At 35.9% G+C, this 25,480-nt stretch overlaps 1 protein-coding gene across 2 annotated transcripts in view; it reads left to right on the top strand.

The window, feature by feature from the left end:
* The first annotated feature begins 1,411 nt into the window (after positions 1–1,411).
* LOC149785336 (membrane-associated tyrosine- and threonine-specific cdc2-inhibitory kinase-like) overlaps positions 1,412–25,480 on the top strand; it is a 36,004-nt gene continuing 11,935 nt past the window's right edge. The window contains exons 1-12 of one of the 2 annotated variants that reach the window (XM_089979232.1): positions 1,412–1,898; positions 3,699–3,834; positions 6,630–6,718; positions 9,448–9,530; positions 11,171–11,296; positions 12,633–12,708; positions 16,486–16,608; positions 18,183–18,277; positions 19,316–19,422; positions 20,048–20,151; positions 21,500–21,541; positions 21,969–22,143. In XM_089979232.1, coding sequence (XP_089835358.1) covers positions 1,827–1,898; positions 3,699–3,834; positions 6,630–6,718; positions 9,448–9,530; positions 11,171–11,296; positions 12,633–12,708; positions 16,486–16,608; positions 18,183–18,277; positions 19,316–19,422; positions 20,048–20,151; positions 21,500–21,541; positions 21,969–22,143 — 1,228 coding nt within the window. In that variant the 5' untranslated portion in view covers positions 1,412–1,826. The remainder of the gene's footprint in view (positions 1,899–3,698; positions 3,835–6,629; positions 6,719–9,447; positions 9,531–11,170; positions 11,297–12,632; positions 12,709–16,485; positions 16,609–18,182; positions 18,278–19,315; positions 19,423–20,047; positions 20,152–21,499; positions 21,542–21,968; positions 22,144–25,480) is intronic. The other variant, XM_089979233.1, reaches the window with a different exon arrangement.

Here is a 25,480-nt window from a genome sequence, read left to right as displayed (position 1 = left end):
CTTAAGTTCTTCTGGCTCGCAGATTGAATACTGGTCTGATACTAGGACAAATACACCCCACCCCCCATGGGATCCCTCTGGACGATCTTCGCTGGGAATACTTCAGATGGATTTATGTTGTTGTCTGGCCATGATTCCGTACCAGTAACAATGGTGGCTTTGGTAGAGATGATCGTATTGCTTAGTAGTCTCTTCTTTTCAGGCCCCTTTATAAATTGACAATTAATTACTAGGATTCTCATGGGTAAGTCAGTTCTAATTCTAGTGGGACCATGTGTTGTAGAGGTCCTTCTCTGCTTGTGTGGAGATGAAGTAGCAGTTGGGTTGTTAAAACTTATCTCACTGTCTGTTTGTGTGCTGTCACTAAGGCATTGGTAACTATTACTGGTATCGAAGGATAAGAGTGTCAAATATTCCAGTGGAAAAGTTTGGCAAACCACACTGAATACATACCCAGCTTACATTGTGGAGGGTTCTGAACACAGCATGTGGCACACCCATACACTCTTGATGATACCGTACTTCGCACGAGTCACAGCACACACAAGGTGTTGTCCATTTATAGGCTTTGTTGCATACACCGCAAGGAAACTTGCTGGTTTTTGGACCCGGATTTGGTTCTGGTGCATATGATTCAGCTAAAAAAGGCTACATAGATAGAGGAGAACAAGTTTGTTTCTACAGACTGGTCATTTTGCCTTCGACATTGTTATTTTTAGAGTGGTAATTAGGTGGGTGGAGAGCGATAATTTTGGAAGATCCCGAAATTTCATGCATACAGTTACGTGACCGGTCATTCGGCACATGGTCTGGGTGGTAGAAATAGAAACACCTAAAATGTGGAAAATGGGAGATATTTGCTAAAATTTATCAAAACTGATTTTAAAAAAATTGTCTGGTTTCAATTACTGGTTGAAATAAAGGTGGAACATCCTAATTTGGCAATTTTTACATTTTACCCCATATTTTCGAAATTTTGAGCCATGTCTGTCACTGACTTTCATTGTTAACGTTTTTTCGTTTTGCCATCCGGTGCGGTAACGCGGAGCGTCATCTAAGTTAGTCTTAATTATTTCTAAAAGAAATAATGAGTGGTCCACAAATGTTATGCTATTAATGGTTAATTGGTTCAACTCCAAACTACCACAATGGTCTATGAATCTTTGGCCATTTTTGTCTGCTATAAAAAATATGGGTGCTCCACAGATTTCTTTTTACGACATTTTAAAAACAAAAATGATTTATTTTAATGGTCAAACATTTCGTTCCTTTACTCCTCCTATACCGTATGGTTTTTCACGGTAAGTGCGGTTCGAGGTTTGGAATTTTATAACTAATCACATATTTAACTATATCTTGGGTCGACTTCCGGTCACGTGATCTTGTCCCACACGCTCAAGCCTAAGATGTTGTAAGAGGCTTGTGGATTGGCTGAGTTGAGACTTAAATAAGTGGGGTACAACCCTTTGTATGTGGAAATAATATTTACTTTGCCACATTGCTTGTTCAGGAAACGATTCATTTGTGATAAGCGTGTTAAAGTATATTTATAAAACGAACACATCACTTTTATTCTATAACCACCTATTTGAGCGCCAATTACATTTCAACCAATCAGATTGCTCATAAAAAGGTATACAAAAGACCGCGAAAGATCGAGTTTCCCGACTACCGTCAATCTTTTTTGGACCTGCGTTTAAAAGTTGCCTACTGATTCAAGGACATTTGTTTACTTATATTGTTGTGACTCTAGTACTGAAATGAGACGGGGCTGGAAACATACCTTTCGATGCTTATTTTATAGCTGGAGGACCAAGTGAAACAAAATGGAGGCTTATCCATCGCCTAGACCTACACCTCGTTTCTTTCCGGAGGTGCAGACTTTTTCCACGAAAAAGGTATGTTGTTGATCACTTTGTTCTGGTTTTGTTTTTGTTTCTGAAAGATGCAGTGAACATTACAAATAGTTGTAGTGCCTTCGCCAGACAATGTTTTCGTCAATAAACTGAGTATCAGCAAGATCGCGAATTGTTAAAAGCTCGTTTCAGGTAAATCATGATAGTGTCATCTGAACGCATATACACTTAAGTAAATTACCAGTTGTCAGATTTCATTTAATATTATGTACTTGAGCTATTTATTTTTTAAAGAAAAACAATCGCCATCACTACATTGTAGATGATTTCGTTGCAGTCTGCATGTAAAGTGCATTATTATAATGCATATGTTTTCACTAACGGGCAGAGGGAATTCCTTGCAAATGCACTTTAATAATTTGATAATATTCTTTTTCCCATTAGCATAGTTTGTATTAAACTTCTCAGAAAAGGTTAAAGATAATGTTGAAACCCCTGCATTGTTTTTCTAGGGTAGGACATCATTGTAGTCCTATAATGTAAGAGGTATCACATGATTAATGTTTTGGTGCAGTGTCTTACTGCCAAAATTATGGCCTGTGTAGTGTGTTCCCAAGTCAACTGACGGGACAATGAGAGAATACATTTTACGGAATATCTCGCACACTTTGCAGCCCATATCGACAGCTGTTCCAGAGATTGAAATCTTACTTCGCTGCTTTATTTTGATTGAAACTGTAATCTCGCAATCAGAAATAGATGCATTTTTATGCATGTTCACCTGGTTGGAATGCGATGGAATCCGTGAATGCCAAAATCAGATTAGGTTAAAGAATGTTTCTTTAACAAAACTAATAAAAATATACAAATATTGAAGAAAGTGTTAAGATAGCATCATTTCATTCAAGATATTTATCATCTTTATAACCAATTTCAACATTCCTTGCTTCCATCACATTACAACCAGCTAAAATGTAGGTCAGCAAAAATTGAAAACGTATGTAAAGACTAAGCAGTCAACATGACTTTAATTTGCAGTGTTTCCCTTTACCTTCATTTATGCGTCAGAGACCCCCACATTTTGTATTTGACACCCAGGTTTGATGCCAAAGTTCATTTTTTACTTGGTCTGACCTCCAGTTCTGACACCAAAGGGAATTTTGACTCCCAGTCTGTTATCCCCAGGGGATACACTGATTTGTGGAAAAGCTTCAGTATGTGCTGCCAAGTGTATATTTTTTCAAATTTGTATGTTTGTTCCGATGTTGGAATACTCTACACAAAGCTGTTATTTGGGCAGCAAGACATAGCACCAAAACATAAAAAATATGTGATATTTCTTACGGTGTTGGGCCAGACATCACTGTTGATAATGATGTTGTTTGGGTTGCCTGTTTATTGGCTAACTTACCACCTAAGTGAATGGCATGTAACATGTTTCTCTGCCAAGTGACAGAAACTAGAAGCCAGATTTTCCAGAATGTCTTGTAAAGTTGGAAGCCTATTCCACAAATTACAGTGAAGTTGCTATAGTAAGACTGTCCCTACCTGTATGCTTTTTAACTGATGGAATCAAATTCTGACACAAGCAAATGGGCCTCATTTTTAAGTGTCTGGGCCTTGTTTTCAAGTGTCGTTTGCCTTTATTTCGCTGAAATGCATTAGAAACCAAAGAATGTGTATAGTTGTATCTTTAATGCCAGATAGAGTCTGCATAAAAGTGGATTACCAGGTGCATTTATAGAGAGGATTGCTTGAAGTAGGATTGATACTATTAAAAAAATGACTTTATTATAGTTTCATGTTATGGTTTAATACTAATTGTATAATTATACATTTCAGTCGAGAGGTACACCAAGGGATTCATGTCCACCGCGACCTCCAGTTAAAAGCTGTCCGCCAATAAGTCGAATATTTCCACATCGACCAATTCAGAGGGCCCAGCTGGTATCTTTCAGGAGCTCAGATTCAAATGGATGTATCCTTTTTTGCATTCTCAGAGAGGTTTCTTCCATCGTGTGTCGGCTGTCCATTGTTCATAAATAATTGCTGTTTTCAGCTTCTCAAAGAATCTTTTACTACTTTCAATCGAATTTGGTAGATGGCATAAAGGTCTTTCACTGTTAAAATGATGCTGTCTTGCCATCAGTCATCTTTACTAACAATAGGATATCCTTTAAATATATTTTACAGAGTTACTATTAGAGGATGTTTGTCACAAGTAACTTACCAACACCCACTTGTAATGGTAAAGTGTTAGTGTGCGATCACTGATAAGCATTTGCGAAAAATGAGAAACTGAAAATTGGTTATCTTGATTCAGTTCAGAACATTAAAATTTGTGAATTGACATGGTAGTAGCGTCTGGTCAGCAAATAGTGGATTATTTGAATCAAGAATGTTTGTAGACCACCCCAGTGGCTTAATGGATAGAGTGTGTGCCTCGGATGCGGGAAGTTGTGGGTTCGATCCCTGTCCAAGTCATACCAAGGGCTTTCAGAAATGGTACTAACAGCTGCTTTGCTTGGTGATCAGCATTAAGAGTTTAGTGTTAGGACTGGTCGGCCTGGTGTCAGGATAATTTTACTGTGTGGGACATCATGCTACATGTCTGTGACATGGTGTCCCAGTGCTAGGCATCACTATAAACTGCCAAACTGCAGACATTGTAGCGATATGACTGAAAAGTTGTTAAAGCTATGTTAAACATCCAAATGACACATCACACACAGGAAGGTTTGTAGCACTATTGTAATTTACCTCATCCTGATTTTTGACCACTTTGTTGATGACATAATAGTTTAAAGAAAGGAACTCAATTTCAACAACTGTTTATATGTAGAAAAGATAGCTTTGCAACTGTATGGCTTGGTTTGCCATCATTGGGCATCTAATCTCTAAATTTGGAGAGCTTTGTGTTTGGATACCAATCTTTTCAAATCAGGGCCTCCCTTGGAAATGTTTCTCTTTGCAACATGAAATTTGCCAAATTAAGAAATGTGGAGCCACTTTTCAGCCAAAGGAGCCATTTTTTGGCTTGATGCAGGGACTTAAATATATGCATAATACTATATTGGCCCTGTTTTTAATCTATATAAAAATGACAATAAAACAGATGTTTTGTGTTTTTATTACATTTCAAAGCACCGGAATAATTATTAATAAATATAGTACCATTATATACATGTGAAGTTCAATGTATAGCATATGAAAAGAAAGAATGAATAAGACTATTTCTTTATAACTGATAATACAAAATACCGCTTGGTCTTTATGAAAAATGTCACTAACACTTTATCAAAACCTCATTTTTTCCCAGACCATTTCTTAAATGTCTTCCTTAAACAAATTCTCAACATTGGGCCCATCAATAGAAATTCTCAATAAATTTTTCAGGGAACATATCCCCATAGAATTTTGTAAGTTTGTTTTGATCAGATTCTGTAATAATGTAATGTGGTAGCTGCCTCAGATGCAGCTAGATATAAATCTTTGTTTTTCAGAGGTAGATTAGCCATATTCTTTGTGCTTGATACAGACTTGTATAAAGTACATTTTTAATTTGTCATTGATATAAGTGACTCTGGCTCTTTACAGACAACATCTGGCATGCTTGTAACAGCATCGTATGTTACTGTTAAGTTCAAACCACAAAAACATGTTATCTAAGTAAATAATCCCTAAAACACTAAGCAGTCCCAGGTGTGTTTCACACTAAGTTTTCAATAAAGCTGAATTAACAACACATGCAGATGACAACCAAATCTATTTTCTGACCTGTTTAACAATAGAGTATATCTACTGGCCATTCCTTATTTCCTACTAATCACATTTAACTGCTTCTTAAAACTGACAGCTTGCAGTTAGCTGCAATCTTGTTCAAATAACGTTTTGTTCATCATCTACTGACATGATCCAATGACTGCTGCAGATAGCGAAAACAGGTATTAAGTGGCCCCAAGTCATTTATATCAATTAAAAATTTAATTTATAAAAATTTGTTGCCACCAACTTTTGCAAGTCAGTAAATAATAGTGCCACTATCAAAATTCTATTGCATTTGTCGCCAACTGCGAAGCTTGGCAGCGGCCCTGCAAGTACCAAAAAACCCAACTTTAGTCTTACTTACTGCTGTGGTATTAGACTTGTGTATGCTGACCATTAGTATTTAACAATCTACCTAATAAACCAAATTACTGCACTAGAGAATAAACCAGTTGGCTCAAAAATGTATGTAAGCGAATGTCACTAAGTCTGTAATGTTTTATAGAGATAAGTACATCATTAGTCAATATTTTTTAACATGTTAATGAAATTGAGTACTAAGTACCTATACAAAAATTTATTTTTTAATTAAATCAAATAATTTGATTCTTGTGTATTTCAAATGTTAACAAGTCTTCAATCACAAGCCTAGGTAAACAGCTTTTGTAGACTTTTTATCGTATCTTTTTCTTTCATGTGACAAACAAATGAGTGATTTAATGCATGTCAGTAGAAAAAATGAAGAAACAGCATCATGCCTTAGATTGTCTTGATTAAATAATTAAATTGTTTAAAAAGGAATGGAATATTTATGATTTTAAAATTCTCCAACACGGAAGGATATGTTCCACAATGAATATAATTTAATGGGTAATTTTAGACTCCAAATTATAGGTATGATCATCAAGTTCTTGTATAATAAAAAATTGCTAATAAGCTTTGAAAGATGTTACACAAGACTTTGAAATGGCCAGGTGCAAGTCAATTCTTTCCTTAAGCTTTCTCTAGCGATCCTGAAATCTGGAGAAGGCAGCAAAGACTACTTTCATGAGAACTTTGAAATCATATCCAAGCTTGGAGCAGGCTCCTTTGGTGAGGTAGGTCTACTTGAAATGGGCATAGCTACAGGGTTTTATGGTAATGCAATAGGAATCATTTATGTAATTGCTTAGAAGTTGGGGCCCACAGCAAACAAGATAGACCCTGCTGTTCCAGAGCGTTATGTAATGGGAGATAATGATCAGTGTTGTACTGATTAGGCCCAGTAAATAAGGAAGGTCATCAAACCATCCCTGATTCTCCATGTCATCCCTAGTCCTCGCCTCCTTCCCCACTATCCCGTAAATAAAAACCCACAAAAAATATCACATTAAATATACAATTTTTTGTTGTTTTGTGTTTTGATGCCTTCCAGTTTTAAAACCAGTGCAATAAGAAACACATTTTTGGCCTCTAGTACGAACATATTGTATGGACCCAGATATGCTGGCTCAATACAGTTTGAAGTTGGATCTGACTTTAAAGTGATTGTATATATGGTGTGGACAGTACTAACCACTACTACCATTGTGATGTTTCGTCTTCTGTCGTATCTTGTTTGACTTTTAAATGATGATACATACATGTTAGCAGTGATGGCATTCTCAACCATGTTAATATGCTGTGTCAGCGTTTGTGGAAGTCCCATATCTTCTGTACTATTTGCTGCATTTAATCCAAATACCGGTTATCTAAAGTACATACTCTACTAAACGAGTTCATACATTGTTTGTGTAAACAGTCAATGCCATTGTTGACAACACTAACATGGTACTGTGTTAAATTTTGTGAAATTTTTATTTGTACAACTTCTGCAACATTGTGAATTACAGGGATAATATCCTGTTTCTAACCAGATGTGATATGAGCCTTTTTAAAAATGTGAATATATTGTAATGATTCCTATATATAATGTACTAAGCATTTAAAGTACTGGCCTAGAAGGCTTAATTAGATGCACAAGTCAGTTTCTGGTTTTTAACAATATAGTCAAATTTGTACATGAATTATATACTGTAGTTTTTTTTAATGGGAATATTGATATATTAATCTAAATCTTCTAGCAGATAATTTAATAAATAGCAGCAGAAAACAAATTATCACTTGGGCATACGTGTTACTTTTTGATACATCATATTTTTAACCTCCCACTAAAATCTTGGGAGGGGGAGATCATTATCTATGTTTGTGACTTAACAATGTCATGGATTTCATTTCCTCTCGGCAATTTGAACCAAATGGGTTTGAGCCTTTGCAAGGTAGACAGATGTAGCTCTACAATGATAGCAAATAATCTGGAATAACAAGTTGCACTACAAAATACAGATGAAAAAACTCAATTTTTGGACCCAATTTTTTCTACCCAAAATTCGCCCGTGGTCGGAATCCGATTTGTTTCCGGATTTTAGACTTTTTACTCTCAGATCTAAGGCAAACTGGTATAAACTGCAAACAGACAGATGAGCCTTTGCAGAAAGTAGGATAAGATGGGCATTTGGAATAAAGAGTGGTCTCCATACAAAAATAATGGCTCCGTTTAGCACAAACCCCCCCCCCCCCCCAAACTCCATTGCGCGACTAGGCAGTATGTTATTGAAAGATCGCCGGGGATTGTGTGTTTTCGGATCTATTCAGAAATAGCTTTCAAAATGTGTTTCCTACTCGATTTTAAGGTGAAAATGACAAAAAGCTGCAGGGGTTAATGTGTTAAGACACCATACTCTGAAAGGGGATTCTCAGCACAGCAATGTTCATATGTAAATAAGGAGTGGGGGTCATGAGTGGCCAGTAGTCTAAAGCAGTCACCATTATGGATTACTGCCATCTCACCTGTCTGCGTGGGTTCAAGTCTCTGGTTTGGCCTTTGTGGGTTTGTGAGAAAGCTTGCCAATAGCTTCTCGTGGATCGGTGGTTCTTTCCTGGGTTTTCCCAGGTTCTTCCTCCACCATTAATACTGGCTGCCATGTATAGACTATCTTGTGCTGAAAAATATCATTAAACCCCACAACAACAACACACAAGGAGCAGATTAAGCTTGGAAACAATCCACAGATTAATACTTAACATCTTTGGAGGTGGTGGGGATTTTGATTTGAATAAAACTCCAACAATGGTGCAGGAAGAGAGAGAGATGGATATGATGAGATGGGGTGTTATGCAAATGTGGAACTATATCCTCCTCCTTTTTTTCCCCCTACTCTCCTTAAATTTTTTAGACATAGATGTTGCTCCCATTTTTATAGATAAAATTCTAATAGTGTCTCAGATAAATTTAGTTGTTTTTTTTTTTTTATCATCGACAGTTACCAAGCTCCTTGGATAGCTTACACTGGTGGGTAAGGAAGAATATTGAAGTTCAGTTCTCCACCACTTACTGTTAAAAAAATTCTGGATAGATTGTACTTAAAGCAAAGAAAATCCCTGTTGATTATGGGGTCAAAGGTCACAGGCTAAAAGAATTTTCTTTTTCTTTTTTAAAAACTTAAATTATCTACTTAAGGGTCAGGCATATAATTTACCATTCATGATACCCATGCTAAACTTTGCCTTTCAGTTGGATCGTTTTATTTCATGTCTGCCATCCAGTTAACAAATGATCTTTCTTACTTAGTGTCCGCAGAATGAACCAGCCAGAATGAACCAATATGAAGCACCTTGTGTTAGGATGATTCAATGTCATGAAATTTAAAATGAAAATTGTTGTTGTACAGTTCAGTCTCAAGTTTGTTTTTATTTGACATTTTAAACTCCTGTTGCCCTATTAAAGATGTTTACCTGAACATTGCAGGTATTTAAAGTCCGAAGTCGTGAAGATGGTCGGTTGTATGCTGTCAAAAAATCTCAGGAAAGATTCCGTGGAGAGTCAGACAGGTAAGATCGTCATGTAACATTTATAAAACATTTCTAGTGTTTCAGAGAAAACCGCTCATAGGGTAAATTGCATCTAAATCTTGTATTGCAGCTCCATATTTTAAAAGCTTTCCTTTTGCACAACACAGGTGCAAACTTGGCCCTAAAACAATCTGTTTGAGAAGTTAGTGTTGCATGTGTTTTGGTGCACCAAGTTTTGGTTTGATGTAAAGATTTGTGTTGTAGAGGTAATATGCTCCCTTTTTTAAGCTCATCTATCCAAGGGCTGAGTGAGCTTATAGCATGGCCCTACTTCGGTTGTCCATACTTAAACAATTGTGATTTTAAAGTTGCCAAAAAAGCACTAAACCAAATTTAGCATCTAGGCGTGAAGGACTTTCTCAAATTTGTTTAAACAATGCTGATCTATGATCAGATGTGGCTGTTGTAACCAAATATAGGAAAAACTATGAATGACTTTTCTAAAAATTGCAGACCTTTGTCTTTTTCAGTGTACCCCTCAGGGGTGTAAAATTGAGGGTAAGAAGAAACATTGCATCAGAACAGGGGGTCAATTAAAAAAGGGGGGGGGTAAAAATGTATTTCAGCTTGAAATATGATATTGCAACTTGAACATGCTCTCTCACTCTAAAAATACAAATAAACCAACACAGTTAACAAACAAATGCATTGTCCATTCAAAGAATAATTTTATTACTGTGGTCAGAAGTCACACCAGTAATCCTGATGGATGTACCGTATTCCAGTCAAGGGAATTATTTTCTCTGTTTTTCATTAAAGTTAGATCCACAGTTACTCCTGTTTGTTCTGCTTCTTTCATTTTCTTTGGTAATGATTCTTAGTCCAAGCTGTTTTAATCTGGTGATCACTTTCTACTGCAACAAGCGTTGATGTTAAATACCAGGACCAAATCATAATATTGCCTATGTCAGTCTGGTGGGGCCTCAAGTGGCCGAGTGGTCTAAAGCGCTCTCCGTTACAGATGACTGCCATCTCACCTCTGTCTGCGTGGGTTCGAGTCTCGGATTCAGCCAATGTGGGTATGTGAGAAAGCTTGCCAGTAGCTTCTCGTGTGTCGGTGGTTCTTTCCGGGGATTTTCCGGGTTCTTCCTCCACCATTAGTACTGGCTGCCATATGTAGCCTATCGTGTGCTGAAAAATGACGTTAAACCCTACAACAACATGTCCGTCTGGTTCCCTATGCACTAAGTATACACTATGCCATCTCTCACCCAAAGCATTGGATATTAAATAAATCCTGATCGATTTATGCAAATGCTTTGCATTTAAAAAAACTCTGCATTACAACAAAACATGTGCGTAAATTTTCTCCAGCATGCATCCCTGGCGCACAAATATATGTATAGGGAAACTGGTTTTATTTGACAGCATTACGCCAATAGAACTGCATAGATTTGACATGAATATCAAAGAACAGGGGAAAAAATTGACCAAACTTGAAATTCAGACATTGTCACCTTTACTAAAAACAGAAAATTCTTGAAACAAACTTTTCCAAAACAACTGAACAGAATTAGTAATAAATGACAAAAGATCGGCATTAACAAATCAGAAAGTGTAGTGGTGGCATACATTTCTCAAGTCAACACTTTTACTATGCTTTTTCACATTTGTTTTAGGAAGCGGAAGCTAGAGGAGGTTGCCAAGTATGAGAAGTTGCCTCGTCATACCAACTGCGTGAGGCTTTACAGAGCCTGGGAGGAAAAAATGCTTTTGTACATGCAGTTGGAACTATGCAAAACGAGGCAAGTTTCCTTAATTTGTTACAATTAGTTTAATGATCTCTGCAAAAAGTTGGTGAGACCTTGTTGCCACTTTCCAACAGTTAGAATTTTTTTGTGATGCCCCCTCCCCCTTGCAGGTGGATCTACCTAGCATTTGGGTTGTTCATTTCTGAGTATGTTGGCAAGTCCATGGAGGGCTTTGATTTAAGATATTTATTGTAAATGTAATGTCACCAACTTCCCTTCTCTGTACCACTTCATGAAACTATGGGATCAGGATTTATAATGGGGATTCTTTTGGTTACTTTTTTATCTTAAAGAGCTGGTAAAGCAAGCCAGCAGCTCTCCATTTTCATGATGACATGTGCCGACCGAGTCATAGCAAAGACTTATTAAAAAAATGGTACTAATAGTTGCCTCGCTTGGTGCTCAGTATTAAGAGGTTAGTGTTCGGACTGTTTAGGACATGATGCTACATGTCTGCAGCATGATGCCCCAGTGCTAGACATCTCTATAAACTGTCGCACCACAGACATCATAGTGATATGACTGAAAAATTGTTAAAGCTACGTTAAAAATACAAATCATACACACCTCATGTTGAAATACGAGTTTTCCACCTTATTACCTAAATTAGTTGATCAGAAAACACATTTTGTGCATTGAACGCTTAACATGATCATGGCTATGATTTTGACAGTTAAGATCTTGACTTCCGTCTTTTAGCTGCACTTACATGTGACCATAATAACAAACGACTATTAATATATTTTGTTCCAAATCGAGTTTGTAGATACATTTGATGAATACTTTGAATAATGCCATTTATGTAATGACTTTTTGTTTGTTTTCTTTAAGTATTAATTTTAAAAACCATATGTGCTTATAAGAGTCCAAATGCAGACTGCATGGACCCAGATCTACTGTTAAATAAGGCACAGATAGGAGTATTCACTAGAACAAACAACGTAGACTGATCTGTGGGCACATTATTCTACAGCAGATAAGGATCTTTGTTGTCTGCAGTTTGATTCGATTAATAAGTGAGTACATAATGTATTCTTGGAAAACAATGGCATATCTTGCTATTGTCTGACAGAAATTGAAAGATTTTCTGTCCACGATGTCAGGTTCAAGGTCAATGGCCATGACCAAAAAATTATCTCCTGACCTATCATTTTTGTTACCAAATCTGGTTTGTTCAAGAGGTTCAACAATATCATATAGATTTCAGACTTCGCAGTTAAAAGGAAAATCTTATTGTGTATTCTTGGAAATTCTTTTCAGCCAGTAGAGGGTTGGTCCATTTGACGCACTATTGTTATGAATTACATTGTATTGTTATTTTCCATTACAGTTTAAGCCACCTTGCAGAAGATCGACATGACATACCTGAGAAGGATATATGGGTTTATCTGGTGGACTTGCTGATGGTATGTAAATTTGTGCAGTCTTTTTTGTTGAGGGCCTAGCATTGAAATTCAGGAACCCTATAATAATGACCTTTTCCATCCCTTGTCGATCTGTCCATTGGTCGATCTATCCATTGACACTTTGTTGCAACCATAGCTCAGCAACCTGACATAATTGGATGCCATTTGGGAGGACAGAAACTATTGCATGTAGCTGTGCCTTGTTAACGTTTCACCATCTGAGCAGGGTTTCCATGCTATCAGGAAAAGGTCTGGAGAAATGAAGATTATTTTCCCGACCTCAAAAACAGTTACATAATTGAGTCGTAACTGAACTGATCGTGAGTTACATTTATCGAGTTCTAACCAGAATATTATTAGGAGGTTGCAGTATGGATCGTTTAGGTGTTTGCCATAAATATATTTGTTGACACAAGAAGAGAACATGGTGGCGTTAAAGCATAGCCGCTTAGCGGATGGTCCAGCAAACTTAAACGTTAAATTGAGTTATACCTGCATAAAATCAATATGAAAATTATTTAATTATTAAAATCTTAACTTTAATCTGCTGAAAGATGAAAAATCTAATGTGTTGATGAAATTTGAGCTGGTACTAGTGATTTTGATTGCTAGTTGCATGAGCACGCATAATCTCTCATCCGGCATTTTCAAATGTTGTAGGAAGTTTGTATTAGTCAAAGTCGTATACTGGTTGCAATAGAAATACAAAAATGAAAGAGCACAGAATTCTCTATATTTATTCCGAGACCTACTTCCAGAGTTTTGTTGTATCACGTTGACGTGCTGTCTCACGCATGGAGCATACAAAGCAGGGAACCAGACTAGTCTGCTTGATGAATCAGGTTGTCCAAGTTTCTTATAGTTGTTCTCGAAATAAATATGTTGAAAAATATGTTTTTTTTCTGGTTCTTACGAATGGTATGAGACTTTCATTTAATTGAAATTTTGTACGACATTAAAACGGAGTTTGTTGTTGATATCAAGTGACTATTGGACTTCCGATGTCGTTGTTTGAGAGTTGTGAAGTCATGTGACTATTAAAGCTGTACCAATTAATTGGGCCGATTATTGGAACAATTGGTATAATCGGTATCGGCAGAAATAATCTGTGCCTATGTAAACAAATTTCCAAAATATAAATTTAATCATAACATTCATCTTGACATGGCTTGAATTTTAAATCAGAATTAAGTAGTGGAAATTATGGAATAAACATTTGATTTGGGGGTTAATTGAAAGACAGTATATTCTTAAAAGTAAATACTTTTAACACGTTTGCTGTAAACTACTGCTGATTGTCTGCTCACAGTAAATTATCAATGCCATGCATGCACTCATCCCAGTCACAGCAGCCAATGAGGCCTTGTGTGGCTGTTGATCTTCCGGCATATACATTACAGGGATGGTCCTGGCTTTTAAAAGGTTGTCACCAAAAAATCACCAGTCTCAATATTTTGTTGCCAATTTTCAAAAAATGTCGCCAGAATAAGTATTGAATATTTTTCCAAGACTATTAATGTAATAGGCAATGAAAATTGAAAATGATGGGGTAGTTAAAAAATAAATCATTACATGACTGTTTTGCACTAATTCCATGGTCTTTGCATTGTGCATCACCCTTAGTGCATAGGTCTAACTGTTTTCACCTGAAATAAACGTATTATCAAATGTAAAATATCTACAATCCTACAGTCTCTCTTTTTATAATAGAAACATCAGGTATTAAGCAAATCTATATTATATATTATTTTCCAAATAATAGTTTTGTAAAAAAAAAAATAACTTTATTTAGATAATGAAATTTAATACTAAAACCCTATGATCATTCTTTGCAATGTAAGATAAGTGACTTATAATGTGACCGTCGATTTCACACATTTAGGAATTAAATGCCCCTTCCCTTTTTTACGGCTAGCTTCACAAAGTACATCTGTCAACCAGGATTTCAGAAATTTGTTTTTGCCGCACTTTGCTTATTAGTGACTTTTATCCAAAATCCCAGGAATGATCACTGAATGCTGTAGATTTTTTCTTGACAAGCAAATTATGATCTCCTTTCCCACCAAAGAAACTTAAACGAGTCGACTTGACCTGGCATTACTGTACCATATATAATATAAGCATTGATTCCCATCGTTAAATTAAAACAAAGAATGAAGAAACATATCACAGAGCATATGTGCCCCCCAAAAACTAATTCTGAATAAATGTTATTTAATGAAGAGTTCTTTTTGCATATATGAGTTAACAGTAAGAAATAAAATGGGATATAAAATATAGGAAATAGTTATCACACATATGGTAGCTTGAGACCACATTTAAACTGTTAACATAAATCCGCACCCATTTTTGGCATTGTTAAAACAAAAATAGGGCATGGTTCACTTGTCAATCAAATGCTAGTGCTTTCACTAGCTGTAGAACATGCGGTTTCTTGAAATAATTGGTCTCATAATAGGCTATACACGGTATCAGCATAATCGGCAGAAAGTGACATTGGTACAGCTTTAGTGACTATTAACGCAAATGGCTAGTACTGGGTCAGGTTTCATCTATGCTGAGTTTCGTCTAGTCTGTCAGCAGATTAAAGACAACGAATATAATACTTGCCACTTTTGAGAACAAAAATTTCTTTTCGATTTCAGGCAGGTATAAGTCATTATAACAAAGTTTAAATTTGCTAGGCCCACTGGTAAGCTATCTTACAGTGGCGGCAGATTCCAAATTTTTTATTTATAATTGTTCTGAACCCACACTCCATCCTAAATGTCCAAATGTGAAAAATGGGGTTAGGAAACCCGGATTAGAATAAGGTCAAATCTCTGCGCTGAACTTCGGTGTGAAACTATTACAGTGACATATAGCTTGAAGCATTGGTTTCATATCTTAAATAGAATGCAGGAGAAATGGGATATTGTCCCTTTTATTATATATTAAGAAATGATAAGAGCCCATGTATCAATACAGGTTTTGGGACTGGTTTATTGACCTACAAGAAGACAAGATGATTTTACAGAAATTTTGGCCCTTGTTTATACAACAGCATATAATTTTGAATGTCTTTTGTCAGAATTTAAATCAACCCTTTTGTAAATGTCTTTAAATGATGGAATGTTTAACCGAATCATCTTAAGGAGATTGGGTTGGTTGAAAAAGCTTGTTTTGAGATTTTTTTTGGCACGCATAGATTCAGGATTAAACTGTTTTTGTTACAAGATAAGATTCTAATACTTTGCGTTTATTGGGGTTTTTTTCATACTGTGATAGGAAATGTTTACATTGTATAACATGCACATACGTTGCTTTAGAATTCTTTGGAATTAAAAGTTTGAAAGGAAACAAAACGTTGTTTCCATGTAGCAATATAATGCAGGTCAGCAAAGTAAAGTTAGGATTTGTATTCTGTACCTTGAAATGGCTTTAAATGCCAGTTTATAGGAAAATATTATGATTTGTTTCGTGTGATTCGTTTTGTGGTTTGTACATGATCATCTTTTCTGACATATGTTTTGGAGAGTCTTGAAAGGGAAACATCTTCAGACTTGGAAAATGCATGTTTTGTAATCCAAAATATTCTTTAATTCCATTCAGTAATGGGCATATGTTAACCTTGCAAAAATTAATTTCATCCTGGAAAAGACCTGGAAATTTATATTTAGAAAATTGTGGGAACCATGTTAATAATAATATATAATTTTACATTTTGGATATCTTGCTCAACATCTGTCTAAGGTAGTCTTTTCTGGGTTCATTTATGCTGACTTTATTTCGCTACAGGCTGTGAAACATCTGCACGACAACAACCTGGTTCACATGGACATCAAGCCAGACAACATTTTCATTACCTATGACGATGTTTGCAAGCTTGGAGACTTTGGGCTAGTCATTGACCTGTCAAAGGTTTGTCACATTTCTCTGCACACAATGTGCATACAGTCTTAGGTTTTGTGGGCTAGTCATTGACCTGTCAAAGGTTTGTCACATTTCTCTGCACACAACGTGCATACAGTCTTAGGTTTTGTGGGCTAGTCATTGACCTGTCAAAGGTTTGTCACATTTCTCTGCACACAATGTGCATACAGTCTTAGGTTTTATCTGCGAGTCATTGACCTGTCAAAGGTTTGTCACATTTCTCTGCACACAACGTGCATACAGTCTTAGGTTTTGTGGGCTAGTCATTGACCTGTCAAAGGTTTGTCACATTTCTCTGCACACAGTGTGCATACAGTCTTAGGTTTTGTGGGCTAGTCATTGACCTGTCAAAGGTTTGTCACATTTCTCTGCACACAGTGTGCATACAGTCTTGTGTTTGCTTAATGTGGATCTGATCACTTTCTTATTGTGACAAGGTTATGTTTTTAAAAAATGAATTATTTAACATAAATATTTTTATGACCTGTCTAGTGAAGGGTTGTATTTGTTGTTCTCATGGTTTATAAAGGAAAATTGTAGCTTTTATCCAAGCTCATCTTTATCTTCTTTTATAATGAAGCGTTCACCCTGTTCATCATTTCAAATTGGGACTTTTACTATATATACTCACTTGTAAGTCAAGTCAGACTGCAAGCAACAAGGATCTGCATAATGCACCTGCAGATCGGGACCTATATTGTTTGTTCTACTGATTACTCTGTCCATGCAGTTTGACTTGTAAATGAGTACAGATAGTAACTCTTGACATGACTTTTTTAATGGACATAAGAAAAAGCTTTGAATTTTGAGGTGATGTCTTGAAAGCTCATTGAATATTGGAAAAAATTGGTCTTATCCTTGAAAAGTCGTCACATTTGTTCAGAAACTTCTAATGATCCCAGAAATTCTTGAATTTATCAGAGGAAGTTCAAAATGTTAAAATTTTACACAAGTTATGCAACTTGTAAATTCAGAATTGTTTAAAATACATATTTTATAAGGTTTTGACAGAATAAATGGGATAAAATTCAGTTCAACAAATGTTGCTTCACATGAGACATTGCCAGATGGAATACTGTACCTCTGTTGTGGGTTGCTTTCAAGTTTTTTCTGATGCTTTTATATTAAGCAGTGATAAACGAAATCACTTGTGGGAAAAGGTCAGTTTCCATAAAAATAAATATTGCTTGGAAAGCACATCTGATTTTGTAAAAGAAATGTTTTAATGCAACTTCTGATGATCATTAAAGCATATATGAAAACAAAAACATGTGCATTTTGCAGTGACGATGATTTTTGCTGCACCTTGAACCTTGCCATATAATTTAAAATTCTTGAGGAAGTCCCCACATTCATCAGTCTTGTCTCTACATGGAGAAAATGCATAATTCTTTCCATATGTTAATTATGGGGTGTTCTTATTTCTGTTAGAAACATTAAGTAAATATGGATATTGATAAAATTTATTGAATGGTTTCTGAGAACTTTAATGTTGTATCACAGTTCATGCTATACATGGTCAAGCCATACATTCATTTTCTCTCTTCTTTCCTCTTTTGTAGGGGAATGACTTTTCGGAGGCTCAGGAAGGGGATCCAAAATATTTAGCTCCAGAATTGATGGATGGAAAGTTTGGCAAGCCAGCTGATATTTTCAGGTATTAGAATTTAAAATAAAAACATTACACGCTGGATGTTATATTCACAATTTTATCCATCCACTTCGGTGGCCTAAGTGGTTAGAGTGACCACCTAGACTCCTGACCGGGTCATACCAAAGACAACAATGGTACTGACAGCTGCCGCAGCTGGCACTTGGCATTAAGAGGTTAGTGTTAGGACTGGTCAGGATAATGTGACTGGGCGGGACACGATGCTACATGTCTGGCATGATTCCCCAGTGCTAGACATCACTATAAACTGCCACACTGCAGAAGACATTATATTTTAATGTGACAATCATTTTGTTGTTGATCTTGGAATAGTATGATTGAGAAGAAAGCACCATTAAAAAAAAACACAAAGTGATATGCAAAGCTGATAGGAGCATTTCCTCCATGTTGAAAATTCACAGGATGACAGGCTGTTTCAGGGCTTGTATTTTGAGGAATAAGATCACTTTAACATGCCATCATGCTCCTCAAATTGCTTCCAGGAGAGCGATCTCACTCTCCCCAGTCTTAATGTTAAAAACAGATTTCCATGTGTTTTCCAAGTGGACCTTTTGTCCCAGATTTCATGGCAGTTGCTTTTCACAAATACTGATGTATTTACATGTTCTGCCGTTTTGGTATATGTATATGACATCATGTGCCATAAATGATGTAAATCTTTTAGAGTAGTGAATCCTTCTCTTCAACACTACCACGAGAACTTTTGCAGCTTTCCTGTCTTTTGCAAGACAGAAACCCTGCTGTTTATTTAGATTCAAACTGCCTTCCACATCGACAGTGCATAATGCCATCCTTACTGAATACAGGCCATGCATAGCTATTCTAGCATTGTGTTAGTCTTTGTTATCAACACTGTCAAGATAAAGCATCTGAAAAACACAATGTGCACCAACCTGAAGTTTGCATTTTTGACAGTTCTGCAAGAACTCTGTGGAGATGGGAAGTATAGATCTTGCCAATTATCTGCTCTAGTTTTAAAAATATTTTGTCCCTCTTAAAAGTTTTTCTATTCTTTACTTACAGCTTGGGTATTAGTATCCTTGAGTTGGCAAGTGACCTTGATCTCCCACGGGGTGGAGATGGCTGGCATGCCTTAAGAAGTGGTCATGTGCCAAATGAATTCCTACTAGGTAAAAATATGGTGTAACGTTAATCTCTCAGTTATCATAAGCATAAAATTGTCATGAATTAAGCAAGCAAATAAAATCTGAATTTGTAATGTATCGTGAGGTCAAGACCAAAATGCAAAGCAAGCTGTACCAAGAAATAATCTTTGAAAAAAGTTCAGATCAGAAACTTACTGAATGCGGTGGATATACATAACAAAATTATGTTTGTTCATTATTCTACAGGATATGTGCAATTTTGTCACATTTTTTAATTTATGCTCAGTTAATGGGTATCGCATTTGATTTTATCTCGTGGGTTTGAAAGCTGTAGAATTTTTTGCCTAAAACTAGTAACTCGGATCATTTTGTAGCAGAAACATGCATGTTTTCTAGAAGATGGTGAATTTAGAGTACTTTAGTCTTATAGTACAGTTTTAGATTGCAAGACAGGATGCCATTTTCATACTGACAAGATGTCACTAAACCTGACAGATGAAGTTTCCTCACCTACAGTGACTTGATTCATATCATTCATTATTAGAATTTATAGAGATGTAACATAAAAGTGAAACCATTCTTTGCTAACAAAATTATTGGTCGTAGTTTGAATGTGCTATTGATAATTTCTCAATTCCTGTTGCTGCAGACAAGTCCTTTGACTTGAAGTACACCATAAAACAGATGTTGGATCCTTGTCCAAGGAGTAGACCCACCGTGGATCAAGTCTTGGCATTTCCCTGTATCAGAAAGGTGAGTTGATACAAATTTTCCCTCATTCCATATGTACATGTTATAAGCACACCTCCTGATCCTTTTGTTTTGACCCCAAAATGACGACATTACCAAATAATAGCAAAAAGAGCAAAATGATCCAGCAGCTAAGTTTGGATACTGGCTTCTCCTTGTTTTAGCTAGAACTGGGTTTTGTTTGGATTCAGTGGAGTTGGTCAGGGAACCAGTCTAACAGCGGTACCTCAGATGCTTAAACTGCTGTATTTTTATGCAAAATGCCTGCATGATCAAGCTGTTGCTTAAAGCATTTTTCAGAAATGGCACCCAGCAAACAGAAATACATTGAAGACAAATAAGTCTCTTAAAAAGTTTAAATAGTTTGCATAGAATTATAAAAAAGAAATATTCCAAATCTTGGAAAAAAGGAGGGAAAGATAATTATGTTTATTGGGCATAATGTGTTGATTTGAGTTTGTTTTATGGCGGGAGAGATGATAGTCATTGCCACTTGAATTTGTTGAGTTAAACCCAAGATTACATTGAGAGAGCTAGCAATGAGCCTTTTGAGCCATGTGGGGTTTGGAAGTCCAGTTTCTAAAAGTGTACTGAGTTAATTAAGGTCAGTGTCTGCTTTTTAGTTGAAAATAATGTTTGTCTTTGTTGCAAAAGTCTCGGATAACACTTCTGATTTTTTTTACTTGCATGTTTCCAAAGTGAAAAATAGCAGTTATGTGATATTTTATTATACATTAATGAAAAAAGGTCTGGTTGACAGAAAATTTTGACAGCTTTACTGAGAAGACCTTGTAAGGGGTTAGCAGGTCTATAAAAACAATCAACCTGTCATTTCAACAGTACTGTAATAATATTATTTAACCTGTACATTCTGTCCGTTGGTTTATTTGTTGTACAAATGGGGATATTTCTACCAATTCTGAAGTGAGTCCTGGGGCCCTGCCCTTGCAATTAAAAGATTTGCACATGAATATTATGCTTAAATGTTGTAAAGCAATTGGTAAGCACTCCAAAAGTGGGCTGAATTATCATAAAGGTGTTACTATGTCCAGAACTGCAAACTGACCATAGTGACATCATCTTTTTTTTCTTTCCTATTTGTTGATTGGGAATAAGGTTGCAATTTGGCCTAAAGAAAGGCATAGAAAAATCCTTGACAAATGACCCAGATATGCCAAATACGCCAAAGCTAACCATGCAATTGGTATCAAGCCCAGGTTTGTCTTTTCTCATTGTGAAACTCTCAGACTTGAGCAAGATACTGTATTCTCACTGCCAAGAGTTTATGAATTAATTGTTTAGCAATCTTGTTCGGTTGAGCTCTAAGTGCATTTTATTATCAATTTTGCAGGTGTGGAAGAAGAGGAGGAGAGAATATATGGTTAAAAGTGCAGTGAGTATTTCTCTTTATGTACCGATGATATGCTCTTTTTTTTTTATAAAGAAAATTAAAAATCTGACATGCTGAATTTTGTATACATTTTTGTATCAGTGAATTTATAAAAATCTACATTTATTGAAAAACTAAAATTCAAATTATGTTTTCTTGAAAAAGATGGCAATAATGTTGGGCATCACAGTCAAGGTCCCAATTTCAGTTTTTAAGTTGGGATGTAGTAAGTATCTAGTCATTCATTAGAAAATGAAATTAAAAACATTAAAGATGAATTTGATGTTTTTTGTTTTTTAAAAATAGGAAATTGTGTTTGCATTCAATGCTTTAAATGTGTACATTTTTCTTCTAGATGAATTTACTTTGATTACTTGTTTACATTTGTACTGCATCACTAAACATTGCAATCCATTTGTTTCTCTTGCAGATGAATTCAGCAAAAGGTTTGTTCTTCCGTGTATGGGAATACATACTTCTAATAACCTCTGTGTTCACATACCCTTATCGCAAGCTGTTCCCTCACACAAAGCAGTCTTCCAAGACCGACTCCCCATATTCTAGTCATAGTACAAGCTTAGCACTAGATAACAGCATATCCGATGGTGAGCATAATTAACACGGTGACAAATTAGCCCATATTTTGTTCTTTAAAGACAATCACGTCATTGAATATGTGGAATGTACCCAAGGACTTGAAGTGAGAGAAATTAACTTGCAACTCTCCACAAAGTTTAAATTTGTCAAATTATAATTCTCTTGATTGTAACAATTAATAAAGCCTCAGTATAAAATATTGACCCATTAGTTGTTGGAAAACTGTTTGGGAGCTCATTTGTACAAATTTTGACTAGAGTGCAAAATTATTTTGGCTTATGGATTGGCTATGAGCATCAAGAAGTCTCTGCTGGCATTAACACTGATGTTAAAGTTGGCATTTAGGTAAATTTATCATTGTTGCATGCAGAATGATGAGGCATGGTATGTAGACTACTTAATCATAAGTGAAAACAGATCATTGATACCAAAATTTCATGTTTTAATGATTTATGCTTATGTTTGCATAAAGCTCAGGTTCTTTCACTGTTGCTGGCGGAGTCCAGGAACTTTGCCTAAAGATGTATGATGACAAATACTACACTTTTATGTCAAAATTTAGTCATTGTGACCTATATTTTCAATGAGCGACCAGCATTAACATTTGCTTGTGGCTTGATTTCTCATAATAATGCCTGCATTCGTGTTGCTTGGTATGTCAGCGCTTCATGAGAAGTACTACAGTTTTCAATGAAACTAAGTTACCATAACCTAGATTTCATTTTCTAATCTGCATTAACCTTTCTTCTTGGCTGTTTCAAGGACTTGCACTGCCGAGAAATGTAACTTGATCCATGGGATGCATCCAAAGTACTACATTTGGACAAAACAAAGTGTTACAGTTTGGACATTGTTATTAATAACTTTCCCAAGAGTAATTAAGAGTAATTAACAAGGTCATAATCAAATAAAAGCAACCCTTTATACATGCTCATTGTCTGCTACAGATGGTGAGATTTTTGAGAAAAATTGAATGTAGGACAAAAATACTTTTGCTTGTGAGAATTTAATATTCCATGTTAAAATAGAAATGCTGCAGATCACGCATTTTCAAGAGCATATTGAAAATTTAGCAGTGCAAAAGTCGAAAATTTATATGGATTGCAAGATGTTAATATAGTGAAACATTTATAACAGTACTTGGAAATACATGTAATCCAGTGACAATTTTGACACTTAAAGATATTTGTTAGTATGTTCATGCATCAGCATTCAAAAAGTATTGAATGTTTGCATACTGGAAGCTTTAAAATCGATATACCTTTTGTTTATCTATCTTAGCCCCAAAACATCTTTGCAGTTGGTCACATTTTTATTTTAAATGATTGTTTTTGTTTGGAAAATTCCATCAGAATGTTCTTAAACTCGAGTAGTATGAATAATAGCTGAATCATCATAATTCCTGTTGCAGTAGCTATAAGCCATAATTTCTTTGGTGTTATCATGATGTAATTTTTGTCTAGCCCACCTTACTGGGAGCTTGACTTGCCCATTCACCTCATGTTTTAACTTCAGTGTTTAAGCTTTGTATATAGTCAGTTTTTCAGGTACATTTGGTCACAGAGTCATGTGTGTGGATGAATCTTCATGCATATAACACTCACCAAAAGCATGGGGGGGGGACTTGCCATGCAGGCCGTGGCCAACCTCTTGTAGTCTGAATTACACTTATTATCCCACAAGTAAATTGTTGTCCTTATTCTATGTTTATGTTTCGACATTGTAATTTACATTGGTGTCAAGAGTGCATGATTATGTTGTATCCACAAGGGGAGAATTCTAATGTAGAAACCTTTATGCTGGCTAGATTCCAGGTCCATTTTCTCCTGGCAGTTTGTATTTGCTAATGACAGTTTTCATATGTGATTTTGTTGGAATCCAGCTGTTTATTGTCCATTCCCCCCCACCCCCATTAAAGTAAGATATGGGACACAGTTGTCATTGGCTTATATATGTATCTCTTTTTTTTAAAAATTCAGTATTGGTTCTTGAAAATGGCAAATTGAAGGGATTTTCACACATTGGGTGCGAGTGTTGTGTGGCTCTAAAGGGGATAATCTTAGATGGATCAGTACCCTTTGTCATTCTTTTTACAACATTGCTTTTTCCATTCTCTGACAAGTCTGAATATGTATACTTCATGAGTCTTGTGAAGTTGTATTTTTAATGGTTTGTTGCTTCAGAGGTGAGAAGGTATCACCCCAGATCTGGTCCTAGCCCGAAAACTGTTTTGAGCAACCTGGGTCTTGTCATGTATTAGGTTCTCCATTACTTTGAAAAGCATCCTTTACTGTTGATTGTTGACAACATACGATTGTCTTTTCGAGCAATCTGTTCAGTATACTTGTCTTTCAGGATAAAAGGCAAATGGTACATCATGATGATTGTTACCTACTCATTTGCTTTTGCAAGATGTTCATCCAAATTACACTGAAAGAGAATGCTGTATCATATAAACTTACGAGTCTGACTGCAAACTGTACAGACCCAGATCTGCTGTCACATAATGTGCCATCATATCTGGTTCTGTGAGGTTTGTTAGAAGTTATCAGTAGAACAAACAAAATATACCCAGAGTTGCAGGTCCATTATGCTAAGTTGGATCTGTGCTGTGTGCAGTTGGACTTGAGAGGTGAGTATATATTTTGTGGCAGAATATTTGACCTTTTGTTTGAAATATGAGAAATCTGCAGCCAGATTGTGGAATTGCATGATTCTCTCAAAAGCAATATTCACATTATGCAAATTACGTGTGGTTCCTGAAGTTGCTTGTACATATTGCAGGAATTTTTGTTTTATTCAGAATTTTGATTACATCATCTTTTTGCTCTCTAGTCCATGATTTTTTAGACCTGTCGTTATTATGACATAGTGTTTGCATGCAAACACTTTTATGATCAAGAGTTGTTTTGTGGTTTATGCAGAGACTGTCGAGGTTCTTGCTGTTTCTTGGGGGGGGGGATGTAGCAAAATTGATCCTTGATTGGTCCTGTAGGATACAAGAAATATTTTAGTAGCCATGAGTCACTTTGAAACATAAGGGATTACTTTTGGAGAATGTAGGAGATAGAAAGATTTTCGGCTCAGAATGATACTTGGAAAGAGCATCAATCTGATTTTCTCCTCCCAACAGATAAAATGCAGAAAGCTCTGATGCAGAAATATTGTCGCCATGGTATCCTGGCATGGACAAGGTGAACTGTCATTAAATCAGACATGATTTTTCTCCGTTTTAAAGTGGAATTCTGCTTTTCTCCTGACTTGAATCCGATTTTTCTTGATATAGTCCTTTTTTTAATTTTTATTATGTCCGATCCGGTTTTTTTGGTTGGTTTTTAAACGGTC

The sequence above is a fragment of the Sinohyriopsis cumingii genome, chromosome 13 (genome assembly GCF_028554795.1).
Source record: "Sinohyriopsis cumingii isolate HCF-2022 chromosome 13, ASM2855479v2, whole genome shotgun sequence".
Taxonomy (NCBI): domain Eukaryota; kingdom Metazoa; phylum Mollusca; class Bivalvia; order Unionida; family Unionidae; genus Sinohyriopsis; species Sinohyriopsis cumingii.
Note: the sequence above shows the minus strand (reverse complement) of the source record. Positions and strands in the feature narration are given on the sequence as shown.